Source organism: Mytilus galloprovincialis, chromosome 7, assembly GCF_965363235.1.
Source record: "Mytilus galloprovincialis chromosome 7, xbMytGall1.hap1.1, whole genome shotgun sequence".
NCBI classification, from domain to species: domain Eukaryota; kingdom Metazoa; phylum Mollusca; class Bivalvia; order Mytilida; family Mytilidae; genus Mytilus; species Mytilus galloprovincialis.
In genome coordinates, this window is record NC_134844.1 from 50,394,153 (window position 1) to 50,417,754 (window position 23,602).

A 23,602-nucleotide genomic window follows, 5' to 3' on the forward strand; every position below is an offset into this window, starting at 1 on the left:
CCCCGCCATTATTAGAACTGCGTTCATCCGTATCAAGATTTTCTTCTAGTGTGTCAAAACTTCCCATGCTAGGAGTTTTATCCTCTAATGGCCGAGTACTTGAAAATGATGATTCTGATTTACTCATATGGAGATGTACTGGTAAAGTATTTGTGTTTTTGTATTTAGCATTAACATTCACTGGTGTGTTTTGTTTAATACTTGGATACTGCTTCTCCTCTTCATTTGGCTGAAATAATAAACAAAAAATATATGAATTTTACAGAGGTTTTCTATCCTAACAAGCAAGTGCAATTACATTTTAGTAAATTAATGATTGACTTGATTTTGTATTCTAAAATAGGAAAAGGTGTGATGGAATTAACTTTTTACACTTGAATTTGAAAATTAAACAAGAATGTGTCCCCAGTACACAGATGCCCCATCAACACTATCATTTTCTTTGTTCAGTGGACCGTGAAAATGGGAGAAAATCTCTACTTTGGCATTAAAATTAGAGAAATAATATCATAGGAAACATGTGTACTAAGTTTCAAGTTGATTGGACTTCAACTTCATCAAAAACTAACTTGACCAAAAACTTTAACCTGAAAACTTTATCCTGAAGCGAGACAGACAGACAACGGACGGACGAACGGACAGACTCACAGACCAGAAAACATAATGCCCATGAATGGGGCATAAATAGTTATTATAAATCTATCAAATACAATGCCTTAGATGTTACAAGACAAGTCTATCATATACCAGTTTATTTCTCTTTATTTTTTGAACAGCCACTTCATAAATCATAAAGTACTTTAACTACTAAATAATAAAAGTGAACTTGTAAAAAAGGAAGAATAAGGCTCAAGTTAATAAACAAGAATATTTTCATAAAAAAATTCATTTCCTTGAAAGAAAACTTGAAATATTTTTGAAAAATTGTGGAAGAGATACAAATCACTCATACAAAACAAAAAAGAGAATTCATTTCTTAACCTTGTTTCATAAAGGTGCAATTACCACCAGATTTGTTCACAATGAATAAATGACAGCATGTGTAACCTAACTCTCTTAGTAGACAGTGGAGTCTTAAAAAGTTTGATTTTTCATAAAATCTCAATTGTCCAATTTTGAATGAATGAATGAATTTTGATGGTTAAATCTTCTACCAAATAAGAACTTTCACATACAAAAAGATTAAATATTCTAAATTTGTAAATCTTTGAATATCATAACTGTAGGCGATTAAGGATAATATAAATTGAATTCACAAGCCTTTTATAAAAGATAACAAACAAGTATCCTATTTTGTCTGTGATTGTCATGTTCCACGACTGACTGAAATAGATCATATTTTTAACAAGACTATATAAAATTCATTTCTGCCATCAGAGTTAATAAATATCAGGATTTACGGTTGTAACTTAGCTAATTGCTATTCATAAATTGATGATTTTATTGACTCCTCTTTTCCCAAGTCAATTAAGTTTTATATTTTGGTTTCTCACGTCTGCAGATCTATTACTGTGAAATGTAGAATCAATATAGAAATAACAAATAAACAAAATCAATGGTACAAGTGCCTACAAACTTCATGAAACAAACACAGACCACTTCAAACAACAGGTTTAACATTAGAATAGATAGTAGTCTGACGATCATCTTGAATGAGGGAGTTGTCTGACAATGTCCTTGTAAACATCTATATTAGGCCAAACAAAAAGTATGTGTGCTTACTGTATCCCTACCTACCCTGAAGTTTTTTTTACTCTTTTTGAGTTAGCATTTTAAAGATGCTCCCATACACTCAATGTAAAAAAATACTAAATTTTTTAAAATTTCTACCCTTTTTTTCAGCTTGTAACACTTAACACATACTTTTTGTTCGGCCTTACTTCTTTGTCTGAAGAAACTGTGAAAATCGATCAAAGATCATACCTCACCTACACCATGTTTACCTATTATCCTATAGATGGAAACTAATAACAGACATGTCAAATCCTTTCATAGAAAAGCTTTTCACTTCGTGCCGTTAGTAGTATGGGGAGTTCATTCAAAAGTCATAGCAAAATAAGATTCTAAAGAGTTTGGTATTTCAATTATGGCCGACAATCACAAATTAGATAACATTCCATTAACTAAAGTCCTACTTTAACATTCCATTAACTAAAGTCCTACTTTTGTTTTAAACCAATCAAACACACAGGAAACAAATTTGTTTAGAACTTTTCTCCTTCTGTAAAATCTAACAATTCACTTATTATCCCTTTTATAACATGTATAATGAAAAGAGATATTCCATTGAAAAGAGACTTATAGCATCCTAACAATTCATGCACTTATATGTGATTACCAGTGAAAATGACCTGCAGTGGCCAAGGTAACCTTCTGTCCAGTTGTCAAAGCTTTAATTCTTGCATGTTTTAGTGAAACATTTTGAAAGTAATTTGTCAGTTAAAAGATGATACAGCTATGGAAGCAAAGATGACTATTGATGGTTTTGGGCTTCCTGTTAAGGCCCTTATGCCAGTGGACTGTCAATCTAATAAGGCTGTGTCTGCTCAATATCCTGTTCTTAAGTTATGGCCTGTTTTCAATGATTAACTTATAACTGCAAGTTTTCACTGTATACAGTAAAAATTGCAATTTCAAGTTCTGATTAGTTCATGAAATTAATTCTCAATATTGCTTTCTGAAAATGTGTGAATATGTGTTGCCTGTCATCTCTAAATAATATAGGCAGAAATGGCAAAGACTATATGTTCCTGATTTCATGATATATGGAAAACACATAAAATCATTCAGACCTGAAATTCAAATAGTGCTTAATTGTTTGACTGTTCAAGTTTGGTTGAATGTTGTCAAGTTTTTTCATGTATAAGTGCAGTACAAACCACATATGTGATCCCTTATAGGTGTGGCCCTTGCTGGACACTGTCATCATGGTCATGTGAAACATGTAATAATACGTATAAATTACCTCGTTTGGAACTCCATAATATTCATGTCCATGACTATGTGTGGGTGTCTGTATAAAAAGTTATAAAAGTGCATTTTAACTAAGCTATATCATGCATAATACAAAACATTGAATACATTTTGGGTTAGCAAAGGAGTTTGGGAAAAATACTGAAGGCATTGAATGTTGTCAAAAAAGATGCAGTAATATTTTGAATTCTAAAGCATTTTTGTAACTTATTTCATAAGTTCAGTTGGTATGTGGGTACATGCTATCAACCAAATTTCATTCATTTCTTTTTTTAACAAATTTCTTGATAACAACAATGCAAAAAGTACAATACAAATTTATAAATCTATGTGCAAGGAAAACTTAAAATACAAATAGGTATACAACTGCAATAAAAGAGCAGCCAAACCACACAGGTTCACAAAACAGACATTTAAAGATCACCATAAATGTTCTTCATATAGCAATACACTCAAAACTACTTTAAACATCACATCTTTTACCAATGTTTAGATGAAAACCTGTTGGATTTTCAGGTAATCCATTCCTTCTGCTGTGATGAAACTTTTACATTATAAACCTCATTCAAAAGGTAAGCACTCATATTAAGTTAATTGGTACTCAGAGAATGACCTTTATATACACGGTTGATAATTTTTATAATTAGGAAAATTTAGAGCTTTTAAAACATATTTTATGGATACTTGTCTCTGTTGTTGAAGACTTTATGTCACCCTATGAATTTCTTCTGGTTATTTCTGTAGTTGGGTTGCTGTGACATTGCTGTTTACTCCACATCTCCATTTATTCATATTTTCGTAGTTTAAATATATTTTATTGTTCAGAATCTAAACAACTCAGTAATGTTGCCTCTTCACCGTATATATCTCATGAAAATAAGCATTTCTGTTGTGTTGTTTCTTTTAAAAATAGTAAACAACATCAACTAGTGTCACAGGAAATATCCAAAATTGTCTTGATTGGGCATATATATAGTGTGCCAAAATATATGGCAAAGAAGTAACAAATTTTTAAATTCTTTACTAAGTAAACTGTTCTAAACTTTCTTTCTCTAGATTCATTTATTCAATACAAGCAATGGTTGCCAGGCAACTCTTACATTTAAGGGGGGATTACAAGGTAGTACATAATGTATTAATTAATGTAAAAATATGCAGAGTGAAAATAGAAATGCAGTTTATAATATTCTAGGTTTTCAATATAAGCTACTGAGACTAGTGACTTCCTCTTCCCTGGCAATCATATAAGAACAGTCTTTTTTGAGTGAAAATAACTTTATGAAATTACTATGGTACAGTTTCAATTGAAAAAAAATTTCAGCTGAATGATAATGTGTTAATGAAACAAGTTCAAGTTCAAATAGGTTTGTTGTGTAAGACATATAGGTGTCAACTTTCAAATCTGCTAAGTACACTACTTTCCTGAGGAAAATTTTACCATAGAACATATTTCATATTGTTTTCAAAATATTCAATTTTACTTTAAGATAAAATGATTTAAAATATTAAAAATTAGCTTGTTGTTTAAATGTTCAAAACTCATCCAATAAATTAAATACAGATTTTGTGTTAATACTGCATTTCTACTACCTTTCATATGAACTTTATTAGTCAAAAAGTCATATTCAAAAATAATTTTAAACAGCAATTCCTTTTAAAGCTCTAAACAATACATTGAATTCATGCAATGTTAGGGATACACTTATATACATATATATACTAATATACTTGTGCATGGTATTACCTGTTTAATTTTCAGAACTATTTTCAAAAATCTTTCAATGAGGAAAAACAAATAAACTCCAGCAATTACAGTAGCAGTTTTGACTATATAGTTGTCTCTGATCTCATGGTCCTCTGTATACATAAGTCCTAATGCCTACAATGTGAAGTCAAAATATGTTAGGAAATTGTAAATTATTGATTGTTGATGTTTTATCGCCACCTTTAAGGGCCACTTTTGGGCTATTTTGTGGCGGCCAGTTTTTATTGGTGGAGAAAGCCAGAGTGCCTTTGTAAAATCATCGACCTTTGATAGAAAAACTGACAATCTTAGTCAATTAAGATTGGAGTCAAGTGCACCAGCACAGGCAGGGTTTGAACTCAGTGTTGACTGGTAGTAGAACTACTTATAACTCTTGGCCAGCGAGGCCCCGAAACCATAAGTGATAATCCTCCTTTATCTTGGCCAGCGAGGCCCCAAAACCGTAAGTGATAATCCTCCTTTATCTTGGCCAGGGAGGAACCAAAACCATAAGTGATAATCCTCCTTTAAATGAATTGAAAGTTTTATGTTGCTGCATTCAGTCTGTATATCAATAATGTCAGGAATATCATTGCAACCTTCTTGGAAATAATTGCAAAGTTTTTTCATTAAAGGGCAATAACTCCAATAAGAAGTTGAATGAAAATATTTGCTATGTTGAATTTTGTAGATCTTGTATTGCTCGTCATTTTTGCTATTTCAAGTGTGTCGACCTTTTATAATTTTCAAGATAATATGCAAAAAATACATACATTGTATATAATAAATTTTTCATTGGTTTAGTATACGAGTACTGGTTTAGTATACCAGTAGGTAAGAGTAATAAACAAAATAGACAGTCGAACAGACAAATGAATGGAACAGTAAACAAATGGACACAACAATATTCCTTAGTTCACTAAACTTTGTAATTGTGAAATGAAAAATGTTCATTGTATACCCTGTTGACACAATGCAGACATGTCTATAAATTTGAAAGAAACACATGTTAGCAATATTTCATTTATATATTAAGTTATATCTTTTTAAATTTTAACAGCTGTGGTCTACAAAAACATTTAAAAGTGTCATTAAGCCAACAGTTTAAATGAATTATAATTTGTGATTACATATGTCATGCTTGCGGTCTTGTATGATTTGTAAAACATTTATCTATAGTATCCTAAAATAGACATAGATTATAATATTGGTTTCACATACAAGACAAAAATATATGATTGGTAGCTTTTATAAAGCTCAGTGATATCCTTTCTTTGGTGACTTTTTTTTTTAAATATCATTTTATATACTTTGTTGAACATATATATTACATTAACTAACAAATCAAAAATAAATTGGCATCCTTTGAATGATAACGAATCCTTATCATCATTATTTTACCAAATTTTCGTTTAATCTTTATGACTGATAATTTCCTTTCTCAGTGGAGTCAAGTGATATGAAAAATTGTCACTAGAAACTTAGGGGGCATGTGGCTTTGTTAATGAAATCAACATGCCATAGGTAAAATAGCCATAAACAGATTAACTTTGGCCATCTCAAATGAATTGCTTTTCTCACTTTCTCCGCACTGGCTCAAGCGAGAAAATTTATCTCATAGAGATAAAAGTGATAATCTATAAATACGTAAGATAATTGAAATTATGGATTTCCAAGTCCTTCATTTTTTCGAAATTAAAATTTGGTAAACACTTATTGCAGCACAATCTGTAAATCTACTATGTAAGCAGGAAGAATGCTGGAACACATGAGATATCTGCCATTTCTGTGGGGTTCATGTTGCTCAATCTTTAATTTTCTATGTGGTGTATTGCAGACTGTTGTTTTTCATTTTTCTCTTTTCTTTTTCAACAATTTTATTGTCTGGTTTTTTTTGATTTTCCCTTTTGGTCTACTCTTCCTCATATTTAATTTCTGTAAATTCAACAAAATTTAATCATCTTTATAATCATAGCATTTATTTGTTCATAAGTATGTCTTGTTCTACTTAAACCATCAATTTCAATTTCTGATACTGCATATTTTTCTCTATTTGACTTCATCTCGAACATCCACCTTGTAAGTATGGTGAGTACCTACCTCAGGTATTAAGACCAAAAGTGCATTGGCAGCCAAACTCCCTACAGCTAAGCCCACCATGAAAATAAGGACTTTCTGGTAAAATGTCTTCTTCATACATGGTAATACAACAGCTCCAGATAATGAGCATATATTAATAATGGTCACAAACAGGAACCCAAATCCCCAAACTGAAAAATAAGAATACAAATTGTTATTTTATCATAATATACAATGATATAACTAACAAATGACTAATGGTAACTAATGGTAATTACACAACTGCAAAACAAAATAATTCTATTTTACAATAAACTGTTTCCAATAGCAACAAATTTCAATATCTAGATGATTTAGTATTTTGATTGATTAAGTATAATATGTTTAAGATCAGAGGGATATTTTTTAAAACAAATGATCTGAAATCAGATTTTAGTATCATTTGTATAATTCCTAATAAACATTTCCACTGGACATCACAAAAGGCAATTAACCAAACTAATCAACAGCTACAAAAATATATAAAAATAATGATGAGATGAGGTATGATTGAAAATGAGACAGCTAGCCACCAAAGTGACTTTTTCCCCCCTCAAAAATGGCTCAAGTAAAAAGTTAGCTACTAGCACTAATTAAGTAGAAATATTTGTTGACCATAAGTCTATACTTGTAGATTTGTGTTATTACATTGCCTCAAAGACTTTTTTTTAACCTAAAATCCCCTTTTTAATTATAGATACAGTTATATCTGAACTTCATTCCAAGTGATTGGTGGTACTTGGAAGATATAACCCTCTGATCTATGAACCTGTCATGTTGTACACAAGAGATATTTCTAAATGTTTTCTGGTGATCTTAGGCCATTAATTAACTTTAAGTACAACAGGTGCATTAACCTTTAAATATTCCTATAATCATGATAATTCAATGTATTTGCCTGTGTGAGTTACAAACAGTTTCGTATAAGAACTAGGGGTTGTTCCCGACTAAAAAATAACCATGGAGGGCAATCCCTTTTTATTAACATAAATGGTGAAAAAGTATCATGTTTTAAGTTTTATCAGTGATATCTACTTTTATTCCAGTATCTTTAATGACAGTACCACCACTAGGGGTCACTTATGCATATGGTCCCTCAAATATGATGTCATTTTCAAAAACTGTTGATTTCACCCTGTACTACGTCAGGAGCCTGCAGTTCAGCAGTGTCATTAATTACAATTTGTCACATAAGTTTTTCAGTTAACGTGTTATTTGTCATAAATCAGATTGTTGTTTACCTGTATCAATTCCTTCAGGTTTTGTGATGTTGAGGACCGTTATAGCAAACTACATCTTGTGGAGAGTTGTCTCATTGGCAATCCTACTACATGTACATCTTCTCTTCTTTTTTATATAAACCAAATTGGTTTTGATCATTGTTAAAGGCTAAACAGTGACATTTAGGTGCTTTCATCCACACCATTGAGACTCTGATTGATAGTTGTCTCATTGGCGATTCACCCCATATCTATTTAGTTTTATAATGAAGAATTGTAAATTTGAGAATGAAACAGGGAGTGTGTCGTAAAAACAACTCAACCAAAGAGCAGAACACTGCTTAAGGACACCAAACGGCCTTCAACACAGCAAGAAAATCCTGCACACTGAGGCTGACTTTAGCAGGCCCCTAAACATAAATGTATACTTGTTCAAAGAAAATGAAGGTCACAAGAAAACTCTGAAAAAATATATAAATAAAACGAAACTAAAAGACTTTCAAGACTAACAAAGGGCAGAGATTCTTGACTTGGGACAGGATATAAAATGTATGACATGGTTGTTACCTCAAGAACGCAGGGCTTTCCATTGAAGCTGGTAGCTGGCGGAAATCCGCCGTTTACGGTGGCTTCAAGTGCTGGCTACTTCACTGACAAAAATATAAATTCAAAATGAAAAAATATCTTTTTCAAATGTTTACAGGCAGCCGAGAGACGTATTGTCGCAAAGTCGCGGTCACGATAAACAAGGACACAGCCGCCTATAATTTTAACTGAGCCTTCTACTTCAATTTCAAGGGAAAGCCCTGAGAATGAAGAATTAATATCAGATTCAATCAAACAGTATAACAGTGTTTCACACAACTTTTACTAGTAAGATACCATTATCTTGTGTGTGCAACATACATTACTGTTTTGAAGATAACTACTCATACACGATATAATAATAGTATCTAGAATTCTCTTTTCCCATCAAGAGTGATTTTTGTCTCAATATAATATGTTAAAATAGTAACTTTAATTTCTTATTCAGGCACCATGAAAAGTAACAAAAGCTAAATAATACAATGCATATGCACATGTAGACAATGGCTTCCAAAACCATCATACATGTATATATCCGACATTTACATTTTTTACCCGATATTGTCCTACTTTTTAGTGTTCAAGACTTTCCTAAGAGACAGTCATTTTAACATAATTCGCAATGTTTTTGACCCAACCTATTGCCTTTAACAGCAACACATTTCGGTTCATAAAATATTGAAACAGATTAAAATTCTCCTATTCTAACATTTTCATCCATTAACACAATGATTGACTTGAAAAATTGCATAATCTTAAAATTAGTGCATTGATACCGTTTAATAAATTTAATTATCGCTATTTTGTGCATTTTTTACCTTTGATCTTTTTTTGTGATAATTTTTCATATCATCCTACTCGCTTGAGATGGAAAATTATAGCTAGAAACTAAGCAGGCACGCTGCGTTGCTAACGAAATTGACAACGTCCTCATAGGTAAAATAGGGATAAACAGATTATCATTGGTCATCTCAACTCGATTGCCTTTCTCGCTTTTGCCGACCCGGCTCAAGCGAGAAAATCAATCTGGTTGAGATGATCGACTATAATCTATAATTACATTATCTGTTACCATAGGTTCAAGCTGCCTCAAATGAATGAATTTGAATAAGTTTAGAAAATTTCAGACAGTATGATGCATTTTGATTTAAGTAAACATCAAGCGTGTCAAGAAACATGAATTAACAAATAAATGGGGAATGTGTCTGTGTCTATGGGACACAGATGATGCCCTCGCTTGTATATCATATGAAGTTATAAAAGGATATAACTGAAAATTGGCAAAAGTGATGCTACCGAAATTTGTACTTGATCTGAGTTTTGTGGTAATAACAATTGTGTATAAGTTTCATAACATTTAGTTGAGGCTAACTTTAAAAGTTAGGAAATGGAAAGTTCTGCAATATTTCCATTTGTAATGAGCATGATGAGGCATACCTCAAGAACAATAAGAGTGACACCCCCATAAAACAAAACGTATCTGCATTTTGTAGTAATAAGCATTGTGTATAAGTTTCATAACATTTGCTTTGATTTAGGCTGAAATGCAAAGAAAAATTCAGCAATTTTTCAAATTGTAAAGGGACATAACTCTAGAACAATAAAAGTGACACCCTCTTAAATCAAACTGATCTTTAGTTTGTGGAAGTCAGCATTTTTTCCATTAGTAAAAGGGCACAACTCTAGAGAGGATAAGTGACTTCATCAAAATATATATATGTAGATGTACAGACAAATAAGGGTTAAACTTTTCACAGGTTTTCAGCTTGAATACTGATAACCCAATATCCTTGTTTAACTCAATAGTTATCGACACTAACGACATGTATTTTGTACTGCCAGCGGATCCTTTCTCTACGGCTGAATAGGCTATGTTAACTTACCTTTTGCTTAATGTACAAAACACAAGTACAATGTATATACATGTATTATGCTTTTAAAATTCAATGATACATATTTTAAAATATTTTCATAACCTTCACTTGCTTACCTTGTCCTGATGGGGCCTCAACTTTATGAGCCCCTTCTTCTTTTTTATGCACAATTCCTTGACATGACGTCTTGTGAAACAACAAAGCAGGAGCAATGTTATTGACATCTTCCAATGTTAATGGTTTGTTCAATGGAATGGAGTGAAGTTTCAATACTTCTTCTATGGAAACACACTGTAAAATACATAAAATTATTTGCTATACATTTACCTGATACATGTACATGTATTAACACTAATTTTACAAACATATATGTGTATAAAGAGGTTTTACATGAGCATTGATGAGATCAAAAGAAACTACAAAAGTCTTGTAACTAACAGATAAAATTCTGAAAATCATTGAATTGAAGTTTGACTCTATAAACAAATATGAATGTGAATTTAAGGAGATAGTCCGATGTCACAGTATGATTGCCAAATAATACTATTCCAAATATCAACAACAATTTGAACAAAGTCAAAGTACAGTGACAATGTACCTACATCATGATGTTACATTGTAAGTTTGAAAATTAAAATTGCTGTGTAAGCTGTAAATCATACTCAGACCATAACTGCCATTCCTAAGGTCAATCAGACGTGTGGCAATGTCCAGTAATACATGTACATGGTTTTCAGGTCAAGTTATGAAATGCTTTCAATTACTGGACCAGATATGACCATTGTAGATATATAAGAATTTTGTAATAGTCATAATGTAAAAGACTGCTAAACACTTACTGAACCTGACTAACATGACTAATGGTTGAACAATTACTTGACCATGTTGACCAAAAGTGAAAAAAAACCACTGAAACTTCTGCCAAAATATCATGAATATGGAAAAGATTCTATTATAAATTGAACATGAATTGGAAATGAACCATATCTGTTAACATTTCTCTGTATTCGTGGCATTTGTTCAAAATGTACCTTAAGGATTACATAACATAGGGTAAACCATCATAATTCATTAATGTACATACCATCAGTTTTTATGATGCCATTTAATTGGATTTTAATATTATCAAAAGTACAGAGGGGGGGCAAGGGGTTTAACTGTTATGCTGTTATGGGGTAATTTAATTCTTTGTTATCTGTTATTCTGAAATAAAATTGAGAATGGAAATGGGGAATGTGTCAAAGAGACAACAACCCGACCAAATAAAAAACAACAGCAGAGAAAATATATTTACTGTTAGCTGTTATTGTCTTATTCCTTGTTAGCTGTTATAGGACTATTATTTTTATTGTTATCTGTTATTGTGAGATTGTATTTGCTGTTAACTGTTATTGAAAATTGGAATGTTAGCATTTTGACAGCCAAATTGAATCTTAAATAGAAATTGAAGAAAATTAAACATTGTGATTTGGATGGAGAGTTGTCTCATTGGCACTCAAACCACATCATCTTATTATCACTATTGGGGTCTTTCCACTGGTGATATGGAGGTCACATATTTGCAGAAGAATTCCAGTAACAACTTGACATAAAAACAGTCGAGTACAGGACCATTCCAGTATACATTATTATCATTCTTTGTAATAAATTCCATTGTCTGTATAATATTGTACAAATTATATATTTGTACAAAAAATAGGTACAAATTATAGGTTTTTTTTTTACTTTGTACACATTTTTCTTACAAATTATAATTTGTATTTTGACTTTGTACATATTTTTTGTACAAATTATAATTTGTAAAAATAAAAATTTGTATAAAATTCACTTATAACTATTACAATAACTTATCATATGGATTTTGTTATAAAAAAAGCATTGATACACCATATATAATGACCAAACAATAAACGTTATGTTGTACTGTTACACCACTGTCCAAGGATAGGCACCAACTAACATGTTTAACCCCGCCACATTCTGTATGTGCCTGTCCAAAGTCAGGAGCCTGTAATTCAGTGGTTGTTTTCGTTTATTATTTTGTAGATAAATCAGGCTCGCCGCTGTTAAATTTCTCGTTTGAATTGTTTTTCATTTGTCATTTAAAGGCCTTTTATATCTGACTATGCAGTTTTGCTGCATTAAATGGTTTGCTCATAGTCGAAGGTGGTATGATGAGCTATAGTTGTTAATTTCTTTGTCTTTTTTCTCTTTTGGAGAGTTGTCTCATTGGCAATCATACATCTCCTTTTATACTTTTTTATTTACAAAATACAAAAATAGTATATATGTATCATTTGTTTGAGCATGTGAGTGAAATATTGCCTTTGGGAATTACACAACATCTTTTGCTTTTAGCATTCATATTTAGGAGTTCTACTCCTTTACTTTGTATTTACATGAAAGAGAACCCTGACTATCAATTTTTCAAACGCTTTTTAACTGGTTCACATAGTGAAAAGTGAAGCTCAGAAACTGTTGCTACATTTAAAGATGTGTCTTTAACAGCTTCAAAAATCTAATTTCTCGATAAAATATCCTTTAAATAAGTGAATATATATGTCTCTGTGAAAGCCGAACCAGATCCATACAAGCAGTTATATAATAAGATCTACTGACAGTACTGTATTGGTTCTGGACCGGACTGATTTTAAGATTTCATTTACTGTTATCTGTTATTGTCCCTTTTCAATTCCTTGTTATCTGTTTTAAGCCAAATCAATTTACTGTTTTGCTGTTATTGGAACCCCCCTTGCCCCCCCTCAGTACAGCCTGCTTTGTTTTAATAGTTAATAAGTACACATGTAGTAGAAAAAAAAGTGCATGCAGTATTATTACCTTAGATTTTTTAGACAATATTTACCAATATTATGTCAGGGGACTTACTTAAATGAGTGATTTTCTAAATCACTGTTTCAAGTAACATTATTTCCATAAAGGTTGAAAGTAAGAGTTGTCTTTCTTTGATAATCACTTATTTAAGTAGTACAAAATAATCACTAGAAGAAGTGATTTAATTTTACTGTAGCTTTAAATATAGAATACTAATGATCCAGGGACTAATCATATTTCTAAACTTATCAGAACCAACATCTGTGTTGTCTAGGATGACCAGGTCATTTCAGGTGATGACCTTGTACTGAATCTAGGAATTTTATTAATGACATAAAAATCACTTGTTTAAGTACCATTATTTTAATAACCCCTACTAATTTCAACACCAACCCCATCTAAGGCATAAACCTTGCTACTTAAAAGAAGCAAATTTTTTTTTTTTTTTTCAATTTTACTAATGAAAAGATATTATTTAAATCTATGTGTTTAAATTAAAATTTTGGTAAAACTACAAAATCACAATTTGTGACAAAACTTCAAATTTGCTACTCAAATAAGTGATTTAAAAATCACTTATTTCAGTAAGTCCCCTGACTGATATACATCCTTAATACTGACAATAACTGACTAACTACAATGTATGTAAAGAAAGAACATGAAGATGTACAATAATATGAAATTCAATGGTAGTTATTATTTGCCGTTTAGTTAAATGTCATTTCTTATCAATTGACAATGCCTTGTTAGATTTTAAGATGGAAGGAATTCTCAAGGGAGCTAATCATAACTTAAGTCTAAGCTCAAAAACACTTCATTGGCATAAAGTGCATAGAGTGAAATATTTTTTTGTAAACCTACGTAATGTCTTTAAAATAGATAGTTTACAATCAATAACACAAAACATAATATACAAATCTATTTGTCCTCACTAGAATAAGTTTGAAATATTTGTCACTGAACATCTCTGAACATCTCTGGTTTACCTTAAGACATTACCAAATTTCTAAATTATCCAAACAAGTCATGCACTTTTTATGTAAAATCTCTAACTCTAAACATGTGCTTTAATTAAAGGTTTGATTAACAGATATATATGCATCTTTAAACTTATTGCTTTAAAGTTTCAAAATATATATATGATATATCATGGAATCTGATGTTCAGTAGTTGTCGTTGGTTGATGTTGTTCTTAAGTGTTTCTCGTGTCTCGATTTTCATATACTGTTGGTTTTTCTGTTGGAATGGTTTTACACAAGTCAGTTTTGGGGCCCTTCTAGCATGCTGTTAGGTGTAAGCCAAGGCTCCATGTTGAAGACCGTACCTTGACCTATAATGGTTTACTTTTACAAATTATGACTTGAATGGAGAGTTGTCTCACTGGCACTCATACCTCAACTTCTTACATCTATGTAACTATAATTCCTTAGTGTTATTAATACTATTCAAGTACAATGTAGACCACAAACATACTGATAAAATCTTGTTTACCACAAATTTTCCATATATTCATTGAGCTTTATCAGTAAGGGATAATATATCAATAACATCCTTTTGGAGTTTCAGTTACATGTTATTGTACTTAGGAAGAAGCATTGAACTTAATATACATTTTGTACATATAGTCACGATATCTCAGTAGCATGGGTTCGAATACCGGCAAGGGAAGAACAAAAAATTTGTGAAAGCAAATTTACAGATCTAACATTGTTGGGTTGTTGTTTAGACGAGTTGTATATATACTACTATATACATGTAGTATATATATTTATAGGTTTCATAACGAGTGAGAATTAGATATCGATTGATATCAACTCGAGTTATTTAATTTCAATAATAATAAACGAGCCTATGGCGAGTTTATTATTATTGAAATTAAATAACGAGAGTTGATATCAAGCGATATCTAATTCTCACAAGTTGTTAAACCTATTTCTCTTATGGCAAAAAGTTGTATGTGCGTGGCCTATTTGTTGCGAGTTGTGTTGCTACAGCCGTTTTTCTTTGCAACGCGTACTGATCTGTATACTTTTTGAACTAATATGGTTTTATTTTATTGTGTTGTATGTTCTTGTGTGAACAGAATACTGTTCCATTGACTCCCAGATATATCTTTTTTTTATATTTTTATAGGTTTCATAACAAGTGCACGGGTTCCTTTCTTTTTTTCTTCGTCCATGATAAGATTTATATTAGATAATGCAGACGATAAAGCAGACGAAAATTGCGAAAACCGGAAGTAAACAATCAGTTGTCAAGAAAAAAAGTAGTCCCGGCATGACCTTTTCCAGTGAATAATGACCTGATCAACGGCCAATGAAAATATTGGAAATTTACGAGATAAGCCAATCAAATTAACGTAATTTTAATATCACTTTTTCATATCACACTCCGTACGGTGTGATACGAAAAATATCTATTCACGTGGGAGTTAGATAACAGGCCCCAACCATAAGAGAAATATATGTACATGTAGTATATATATATTCACTAAATACAAACCAAAGGTTAACTATGTGTTACATTTATACATTAACATGATGTTTATTTTTAAACTCTTAATGATTCAAGCATGTTTTTTTATTACTTTTTTCTATCTTATAACTGAAATGACAAGCTCATTAAGGCCCAAACACACATTTGTTTATTGGTGCAGACATGTGATATGTGAGCAGGGATAAAGTCCTGAATCTACTGACTACTGATAGTCAATCCCTGACAGTCTTGTCAATAGCATTATACATTTGAATATATACATGTATGTAATTTTTTTGTATACTGTAATGTATTTCAAGACAAAGAGGGTATTGCAAATGGGAGTGTATTACATGTATACATGGTATATAAGTGTAAACCAACTTATTTTTGGGGGATACATTATTTCATATTAAGCCCTTTCTATCCCTTCTCACTGTGACTTGATTTCCTGATTTTTCAAATTAACTCAAAGAAGTTAAATAAGGAATAATCTAAATGCTACGTACATATTCACAACAATTAATGTACAAAAAAAATGTATATTCACATTAATTTTCTAAGCGCATTAGAACTTTATAATTTTGAAAGATTTATGCAAACAGAATAATTGCACTAAGTTAAGGCTCTGCTGAGTCCTCACTAATTTTTTTCTTAACCATATTGCAGCTTTTATTTATATCATAAAACTGAGAATAGATATCATGCTCCTGGTGTATATATATATTGTAAAGATGATCAATAACTCCAACTCAATCAATTTGGGAAAATATCTTACTAAAAAAATTTAATGTAAACAGTGGAATGTTAAAATCAAATATACTCATGATATTCAGATAAACAAAAAATAAGATGAAAACAATAACTGCAACATTTTTTAATACTTGTTTTCTGTTTATTCTGTTGGTACATGTACATGTTTGTATAATGAGCTAATGTGAAAGTACATAAATACTTGTATAAGCAATGTAAATGTATGACTCCATACAATATGTACAATGTACATGTATTTCATCTAAAGTTTATATATTTAAATTTATTCTTATCTCAAGCTTTAATAATTTTCATTTTAAACAATGTTTAAAGTAGTAAACAAAGGAAGCATAATTTGAAATTTATTTATTTTCAAAACTAAAAGCTTATTATAATCTCAATGGCAGGGTTATTACAAGTATGATAATGTACACTGTAGTTTGACATTTGTTTTTCAAGTATATAATGTATATAATTGTCCTAAATATGTACAACTTTACACACCCTCAGAGTTAATGATTAGTAAAAACGAAAGATAATACTTGTACATTTCAGTGGCAGATCCAAAAATTTTCATAAGTGGGGGCCCACTGACTGACCTAAGAGGGGGCCCGCTCCAGTCACGCTTCAGTGATTCCCTATATAGGCAACCAAATTTTTTTCCAAAAGGGGGGGGGGGGGGGGGCGGGCCCTCTGGGCCCCCTGGGCCCCCCCTCTAAATCCGCCTCTGCATTTATTCAATTTATGTGGTATTTACGGTTAAAACTTATTGATATTTCTATGTACATGATTATCTTTTTCTTAAAATTATTATAAACTTTCACCTGTTTTTAATTTTTTTAAATCTTACAAAATAATAGTTTGTGGTTGTCAATGATCGTTATGCCCTAGTAAGTCTGGGATGATGTTAAAGAGAACAATGTACTGGATCAGTTGATAATACTATTATTTACACCGGGGAAACAGTCATACAGTTCAAGGTTAGGTTATTCCATACAATGATCAAAATGCAGAGGGTTAGGTGTATTATTACTAATACACCTACTACATGTACTACATGAAACTATTGCCATTACATGTACATCACACTTGTGATAAACTACAAACATGACAAAATGTACCCTTGATTTCTTTGACTGTCAAACATCCAAACAACTACATGTACATGTATGACAAAGTTTAAATAAATTAATAAGCCAATTAACAATAATTAAACAAGAATGTGTCCAAAGTACATGGAAGCCCCACTTGCACTATCATTTTCCATGTCCAATAGACCTTGAAATTGGGTAAATAATCTAATTTGCCATTAAAATTAGAAAGGTCATGTCATAAGCAACATGTGTACTAAGTTTCAAGTTGATTGGACTTCAGCTCCATCAAAAACTACCTTGACCAAAAACTTTAACCTGAAACTTGCACTTTAATTTTCTATGTTCAGTGGACCTTGAAATTGGGGTCAAAAGTATAATTTGGTCTTAAAATTAGAAAGATCATATCATAAGCAACAAGTGTACTAAGTTTCAAGTTGATTGGACTTCAGCTTCATCAAAAACAACCTTGACCAAAAACTTTAACCTGAAGCGGGACAGACAGACGAACGGACGCACAGACCAGAAAACATAATGCCCCTCTACTATCGTAGGTGGGGCATAAAAAACACAACTGAAAGATTGAATTCTTGAGTTTCTGTCATACATGTACATCATGTATAGTACTACTGTTACTGCTACATGTAGCTATACATGCTATAGTACAGCCTACAATGTACATTTGTAGCTTACAAAAATTTGGGCCATGGCTTGTTACATGTTTTATATAACATGTACATTTACATGTATAAGGAGAAAAAAGAAAATGACGCTAAGACATGTAAGAAATAAATGGCAAAATCATTTATATTATTTATCATGATTATTGATAAGAAAAGAATGTGTTTTTCATGCTTATGGGGCAAATGAACATGATGAATGCCACAAAAATATTTATAAAAAGATGATTATTAATTAAAAAAATGAATTCATACGATACAAGAAATGATAGTTATTAAAAGTTAAAAAGGAAATTGTTCTTATTAGTCGGATCTCAGACATAAATGAACATATAAGCATAAAGACAAGTCTGTTTTTCGTTTCTGACTTAAAAGTTAACTCAAGTATTTGAGTTTACAATTATATTGATAAAAAAAGTCACACAAATGTGTTTTCATCGTGTTTTAAGAAGCATAAGGCCAAACAAAAAAGTTTGTGTGTTAACTGTCACTTGCCGAATAAAAATAGGGTACAATGTAGGTCATGTACATGTAGGTACACATGTATAAATGCATGACATGAGGAAGGTATTTTTCTTATCTTTAAAATTCTTTTAAACAACATTTTGACCTTTAACCATTTTTGTTAACAGTGCTTAATCAAAAATGGTAAAACAAACTTTCATGACTTTAGGGTTGGGAATAAAAATTAGGGTAGGTAGGGCAGTAGGGTTGCAGTAAACTCACATACTTTCAGTTTGGCCTAAATTGACTTGAATAAGTCTGTCATTTTCAGATTTACACAGCTTATACACTGTACATGTAATCATGATAATGACAAAATGACTTTCAAAACAAACTTCTATCCAAACAGTCAGAGCGTTACATGTATATTTAGTTAATTACAAAGACATTTGTATGTTAAGAAATTCAAACTCATAAGTTGAAACTAAACTGACAATGCCAGGCCATTCATTAGGAGGCAGTACCCGGTACTTTTACCCTCCTACATGTATGCTACTGATACAATGTAAGTACCGCCTGAATTCAGGAATTTTTATATAAGATGTTTATTGAATACATTGAAAAGTACCACCTACAAATAGGAATGTACCGGTCAACATGAAAGATAATGAAACCCCTGCAATGCCATGGCTAAAAAAGAAAAAGACACACACAACATACGTGACATACATGTGTAGAACCAGTATAAAACTGAGCAACATGAACCCGACCAAAATCTGAGGGTGATCTCAGGAGCTCTTGAAGGATTAGCATATCCTGCTCCAATTATGTTGCTCATGTATGATGTAGAGATACAAACCCAGTGATACATTAATCATGTTAATGTCTCATTTGGTACATTGTTGGTCACATGAGTAGATGGGGACCAGCTTTGTCATTTTTGAAACAGATCAACCAACTCAGGATGTTATCCATCATCCAACTCTTTGTTCAATATAAAATACAATACAACATGAAGAAAAAGTCAGAACAAAATTACTTTCTTCCATTGTATTATAACGTTATCAAAAAGTAATCAGGACTACACAATACAGGGTATTATCAAAAGTAATTGATTGAATTAAATTACATGTAATCAGATTTTTAGCTGATTTATAATCATGATGATGACAATCATTGATTACTTGAAAAAATGTAATCAATTACCCCCGGTCTGCTTTGTCCAAACTGTGTGGCAGAAATAGTAGCGACTGAACAGCCAGTATCTCAACAGGTTGTGTGGCTAAAATGTCTCAAAATGCACAAAATTAATTCAATCTCTATCTTTTGAGTGTTTAGTATTACAATATTTTCCCTGCTTGTGCATATATAGAAGAAGTCCAAATAGTTATTCTGTCTTGCAAGGCTATTTCAAAAAAAATTCTGGGACACCTTCTGTAGACGGCATAATTATTTGGACTAGAATAGAAGTATAGCTTTTCTTGACTCACCTACATTCATGACCTACATTTCTTTTTTGTTTCAGAAAATATTTTTCAAAAAGCTTATATAAATTCCAACTTACATGTTTTAAAACACAGTCTTTTCTCTCGTCATTGTTAGTCAAACTAGAACATGATGTAAAATTGTTGGTTTTATTTGTGGTTGATTGTAAACTTGTGTCATATAAAACAGTTTGTAATTTATTTAAAGTGACAGTTTCCTTCCCACTTATATTGTACATAAAGTCTGACAAAAATATCCGTGATGTGTTTGAAATACACTGTCCATTCAAACTTAAAACGTTGACTACTATCAATGTAAATAGTAAACAACACGACAAGGTGAGATAGTTCGTCATCACGTACTACAATGTACTATTATTTCCTATTATCCAATAAGTTATAAAAAACAAAAACTTCGTCTATAATGTTATCAATCAGAGCAGTGTTTTGTGACAAGAATTTAACCTTCCTTCCGTTGAATTATATAAGTTTTAAGCTTCTTCGTTTTATTTTATTTTTCCAGAAGCGTGTCCTTCTCTTAAGAATCAATGTCATCAACAAACTTTAAACCAATCCATGATTAAGTGATAGTAAGCGCATGTCTAACCCAGAATTGAATTATAAATAAAAATGTTCCTGAAAGAAAAACCCGGAATGAGGTTCCATACGGGTTGAGGTTCCATACGGGTGTAGTTCAGTCAAAGTTAAGTATATACAGTAAGTACATGAAATTTTCTGTATTTAGTTTTATATGTAATGACGAAAGCAATAACATTTTTTCAACTTACAAATTTTAAAGGAGGTGAGGAAAAGGAGGAGGATTTCATTTATGTTCTGAAAGAAATGCACTACGAATTAATTGTGGTCTCGGACCTAATGTCTCTAGCAAAACTGACATAAAATGGAACAAGAATTTGTATAGTAATAGGCTTTACAAATCCTTCATAGGCGGATCCAGGGGGGGGGGGGCTGGGGGCCGAGCCCCCCCCCCCTTTCGTCGGAAAAATTTGGTTGATTATATAGGGAATCACTTGAAGCATGACTGGAGCGGGCCCCCCTAAGGTCAGTCAGCCCCCCTTTAGGAAAAGTTCTGGATCCGCCACTGTCCTTTAATGGATCAAACATGTAAATAACATCACCGCTGCAGCCACACAAAATTAAGCTGTACTTTATTTTAAAAGATAAATTTGAGGTAAATTCAAAAACAGTGAGAGAAAACGCACAAATAGCACTTGTAAGAAAGAATTAAACTGTAATTCATACAGCACCCACATACCAAATCATAAACAAATCAACTTGAGATGACCCCGCGCTGACCAGCTAGGTAAATATGCAACATGTACCACAACATCAGCACAGTCACTGAAATGCTGTACTTTGTATATTTTGAATTAAACAATTAACGCTTGAGAAAAGGCAAATATGAACAAGCATCATTTTCTTCTACAAAATCATACACCATTTAACCGACATATCTACTTCAAGACCAAGGCAAAATTCACACATTTTATTCTTTCATACCTATACTTACCACTAAAGATACAAATATTCATTGTACATGAGAAAATTATTACAATGGAACCTTCTATAGTTTTCATAGATAAGCAATTAATTTCCCTATATATTATAGCTAGCCTTTTTCGAAATACCGACTTTAGAAAGTTGATTTTTTTACGAAACCTTGCTAGAATTAAAGAAATATTATTCTGAAATCATAATAAACAAAAAAGCTTAATGGTATTTTACTTGTATTTTACAGCTAGTGTTCCTTATCATGTATGTACCAACTAGTTATTGACGCTAGCTGTTCAAGCATGCATTCACAGTAACAGGCCTATAACTTGATACCATGTTCGGATCTGACTGTGAAACAACAACTATAAATAAATTATGAGGAAACAGAAGAGATGTTAAAGTTACACTTGAGTGCATTATATATTGCCATTTATAAACTTCGTCCAAATGGATTCCCGTACGCACTTATATTCTAATAATTTCATTGCTGACCCAACAGCTACATTGGCTTATGTCAAAGTGATCAAAACCTCTGGCTGAAATATTGGAAGAAATGCAAATTTCAAAACATACACAGTGGTCCATTGAGACTTGGCGATGACTAATTAAAAATGGCATGACTCTTTTACGTATGTTGTTGCAGTTATTCCACTCTTTAGTGAGAAATCAAATATCCATGCTGGAAAAATATGTTTTTAATACGTGTCATTGTCAGTATGTCTCTAAACTTCCACAGCTGTTTCTTTTTCCGAAAGTCCGTTTTTTGAGACAAAAGAAGCTGTGAAATGTCTGTCATCTATTCACAATAAGTATGCGGTTTTTTCTGCGGACAAAGCTTCAAATAATATTGTCTTGTATGTATCGAACTTCCGCGAGTGTCGTGTAAAAATAGGAGTAAATTAGCACTCAGGAAATACAACACACAAAAGCAAACCATTTGACATGGGCGAATCAAAAGTCCTTCATGGCTTCAATGAACATTACATTGAATAGAAAATCGGAGGACTTAACTTATTCGCATTGAATACTAAGGCTTCACAAAATTCCGTACTAATAACGGTACATTGCCTGCTTATCTGAATGATCGACAATTTTGAAAGCATAAGTGGATTCTAAGAAACTCTAAAGAACTTCTTAGGATAATTCTAAATCTCGATCTTTCTTTGAAATTACTTTTGCCTTTTCAACCCTGTATACCACCATTCCCCATATGAAATTGAAAAATCGCCTTAAGAAACAAATCTACAATGCTTTCCAACAAAAAAAGTGCTAGCATATGCCATAGATTGATAACTTTGGGATGCAATACGGCATATTTTGTTAAAAGTGAAGAAAAGGTTTAACATGCTACATGTACACAGCGGAACAAGTGATCAGTATGCTGGAGTTTCTTGTATTGACAAAATATTTGTTGAATTTGGAGGTAATCTATTTCAACAAATTCTCGTCATTCCTATGGGAATGAACTGTGTGTATCCATTTGCCGACCTCTTCTTATTTTCTTCAAGTTCCTTCCGAAACTTTAAAAAAACAAGAAGAGCAACGAAGCCAGATGATTCATTTTCACATGATGACTTGATGATGTTCTTTCCATTAATCATTCAAACTTTTCTGTTAGAGTTCCAGTAATATATTACCCAGAAATAGGAATAAATGAAATAAATTGCTTCTTCGAGTGCAGCTGGATACGACCGCAGAGGTCCAATCCTGAACAGTTGGTACAAAAATGGACACAATACTCGCACTTGATACTGGTCTGAATTTGAAATTAAATATTTGACACATACTAGTAATAGGTTTCTGACACAGAATAA

At 31.8% G+C, this 23,602-nt stretch overlaps 1 protein-coding gene and 1 long non-coding RNA gene across 3 annotated transcripts in view; one reads left to right on the forward strand and one right to left on the reverse strand.

Moving 5' to 3' along the window:
* LOC143083211 (metal cation symporter ZIP14-like) overlaps nt 1–20,823 on the reverse strand; it is a 41,278-nt gene extending 20,455 nt beyond the window's left edge. Inside the window, exons 1-6 of one of the 2 annotated variants that reach the window (XM_076259460.1) lie at nt 20,354–20,823; nt 10,631–10,805; nt 6,818–6,987; nt 4,718–4,852; nt 2,966–3,013; nt 2–229 (exon numbers count right to left, since the gene is read on the reverse strand). In XM_076259460.1, the coding sequence (XP_076115575.1) occupies nt 2–229; nt 2,966–3,013; nt 4,718–4,852; nt 6,818–6,987; nt 10,631–10,805; nt 20,354–20,629 (1,032 nt within the window). In that variant the 5' untranslated portion in view covers nt 20,630–20,823. The remainder of the gene's footprint in view (nt 1; nt 230–2,965; nt 3,014–4,717; nt 4,853–6,817; nt 6,988–10,630; nt 10,806–20,353) is intronic. The other variant, XM_076259461.1, reaches the window with a different exon arrangement.
* LOC143083214 (uncharacterized) lies at nt 1–23,281 on the forward strand. The gene is made up of 3 exons (XR_012980586.1): nt 1–141; nt 20,797–20,990; nt 22,033–23,281. It is a non-coding gene; the product is annotated as an uncharacterized LOC143083214 (long non-coding RNA).
* The last annotated feature ends 321 nt before the right edge of the window (nt 23,282–23,602 follow it).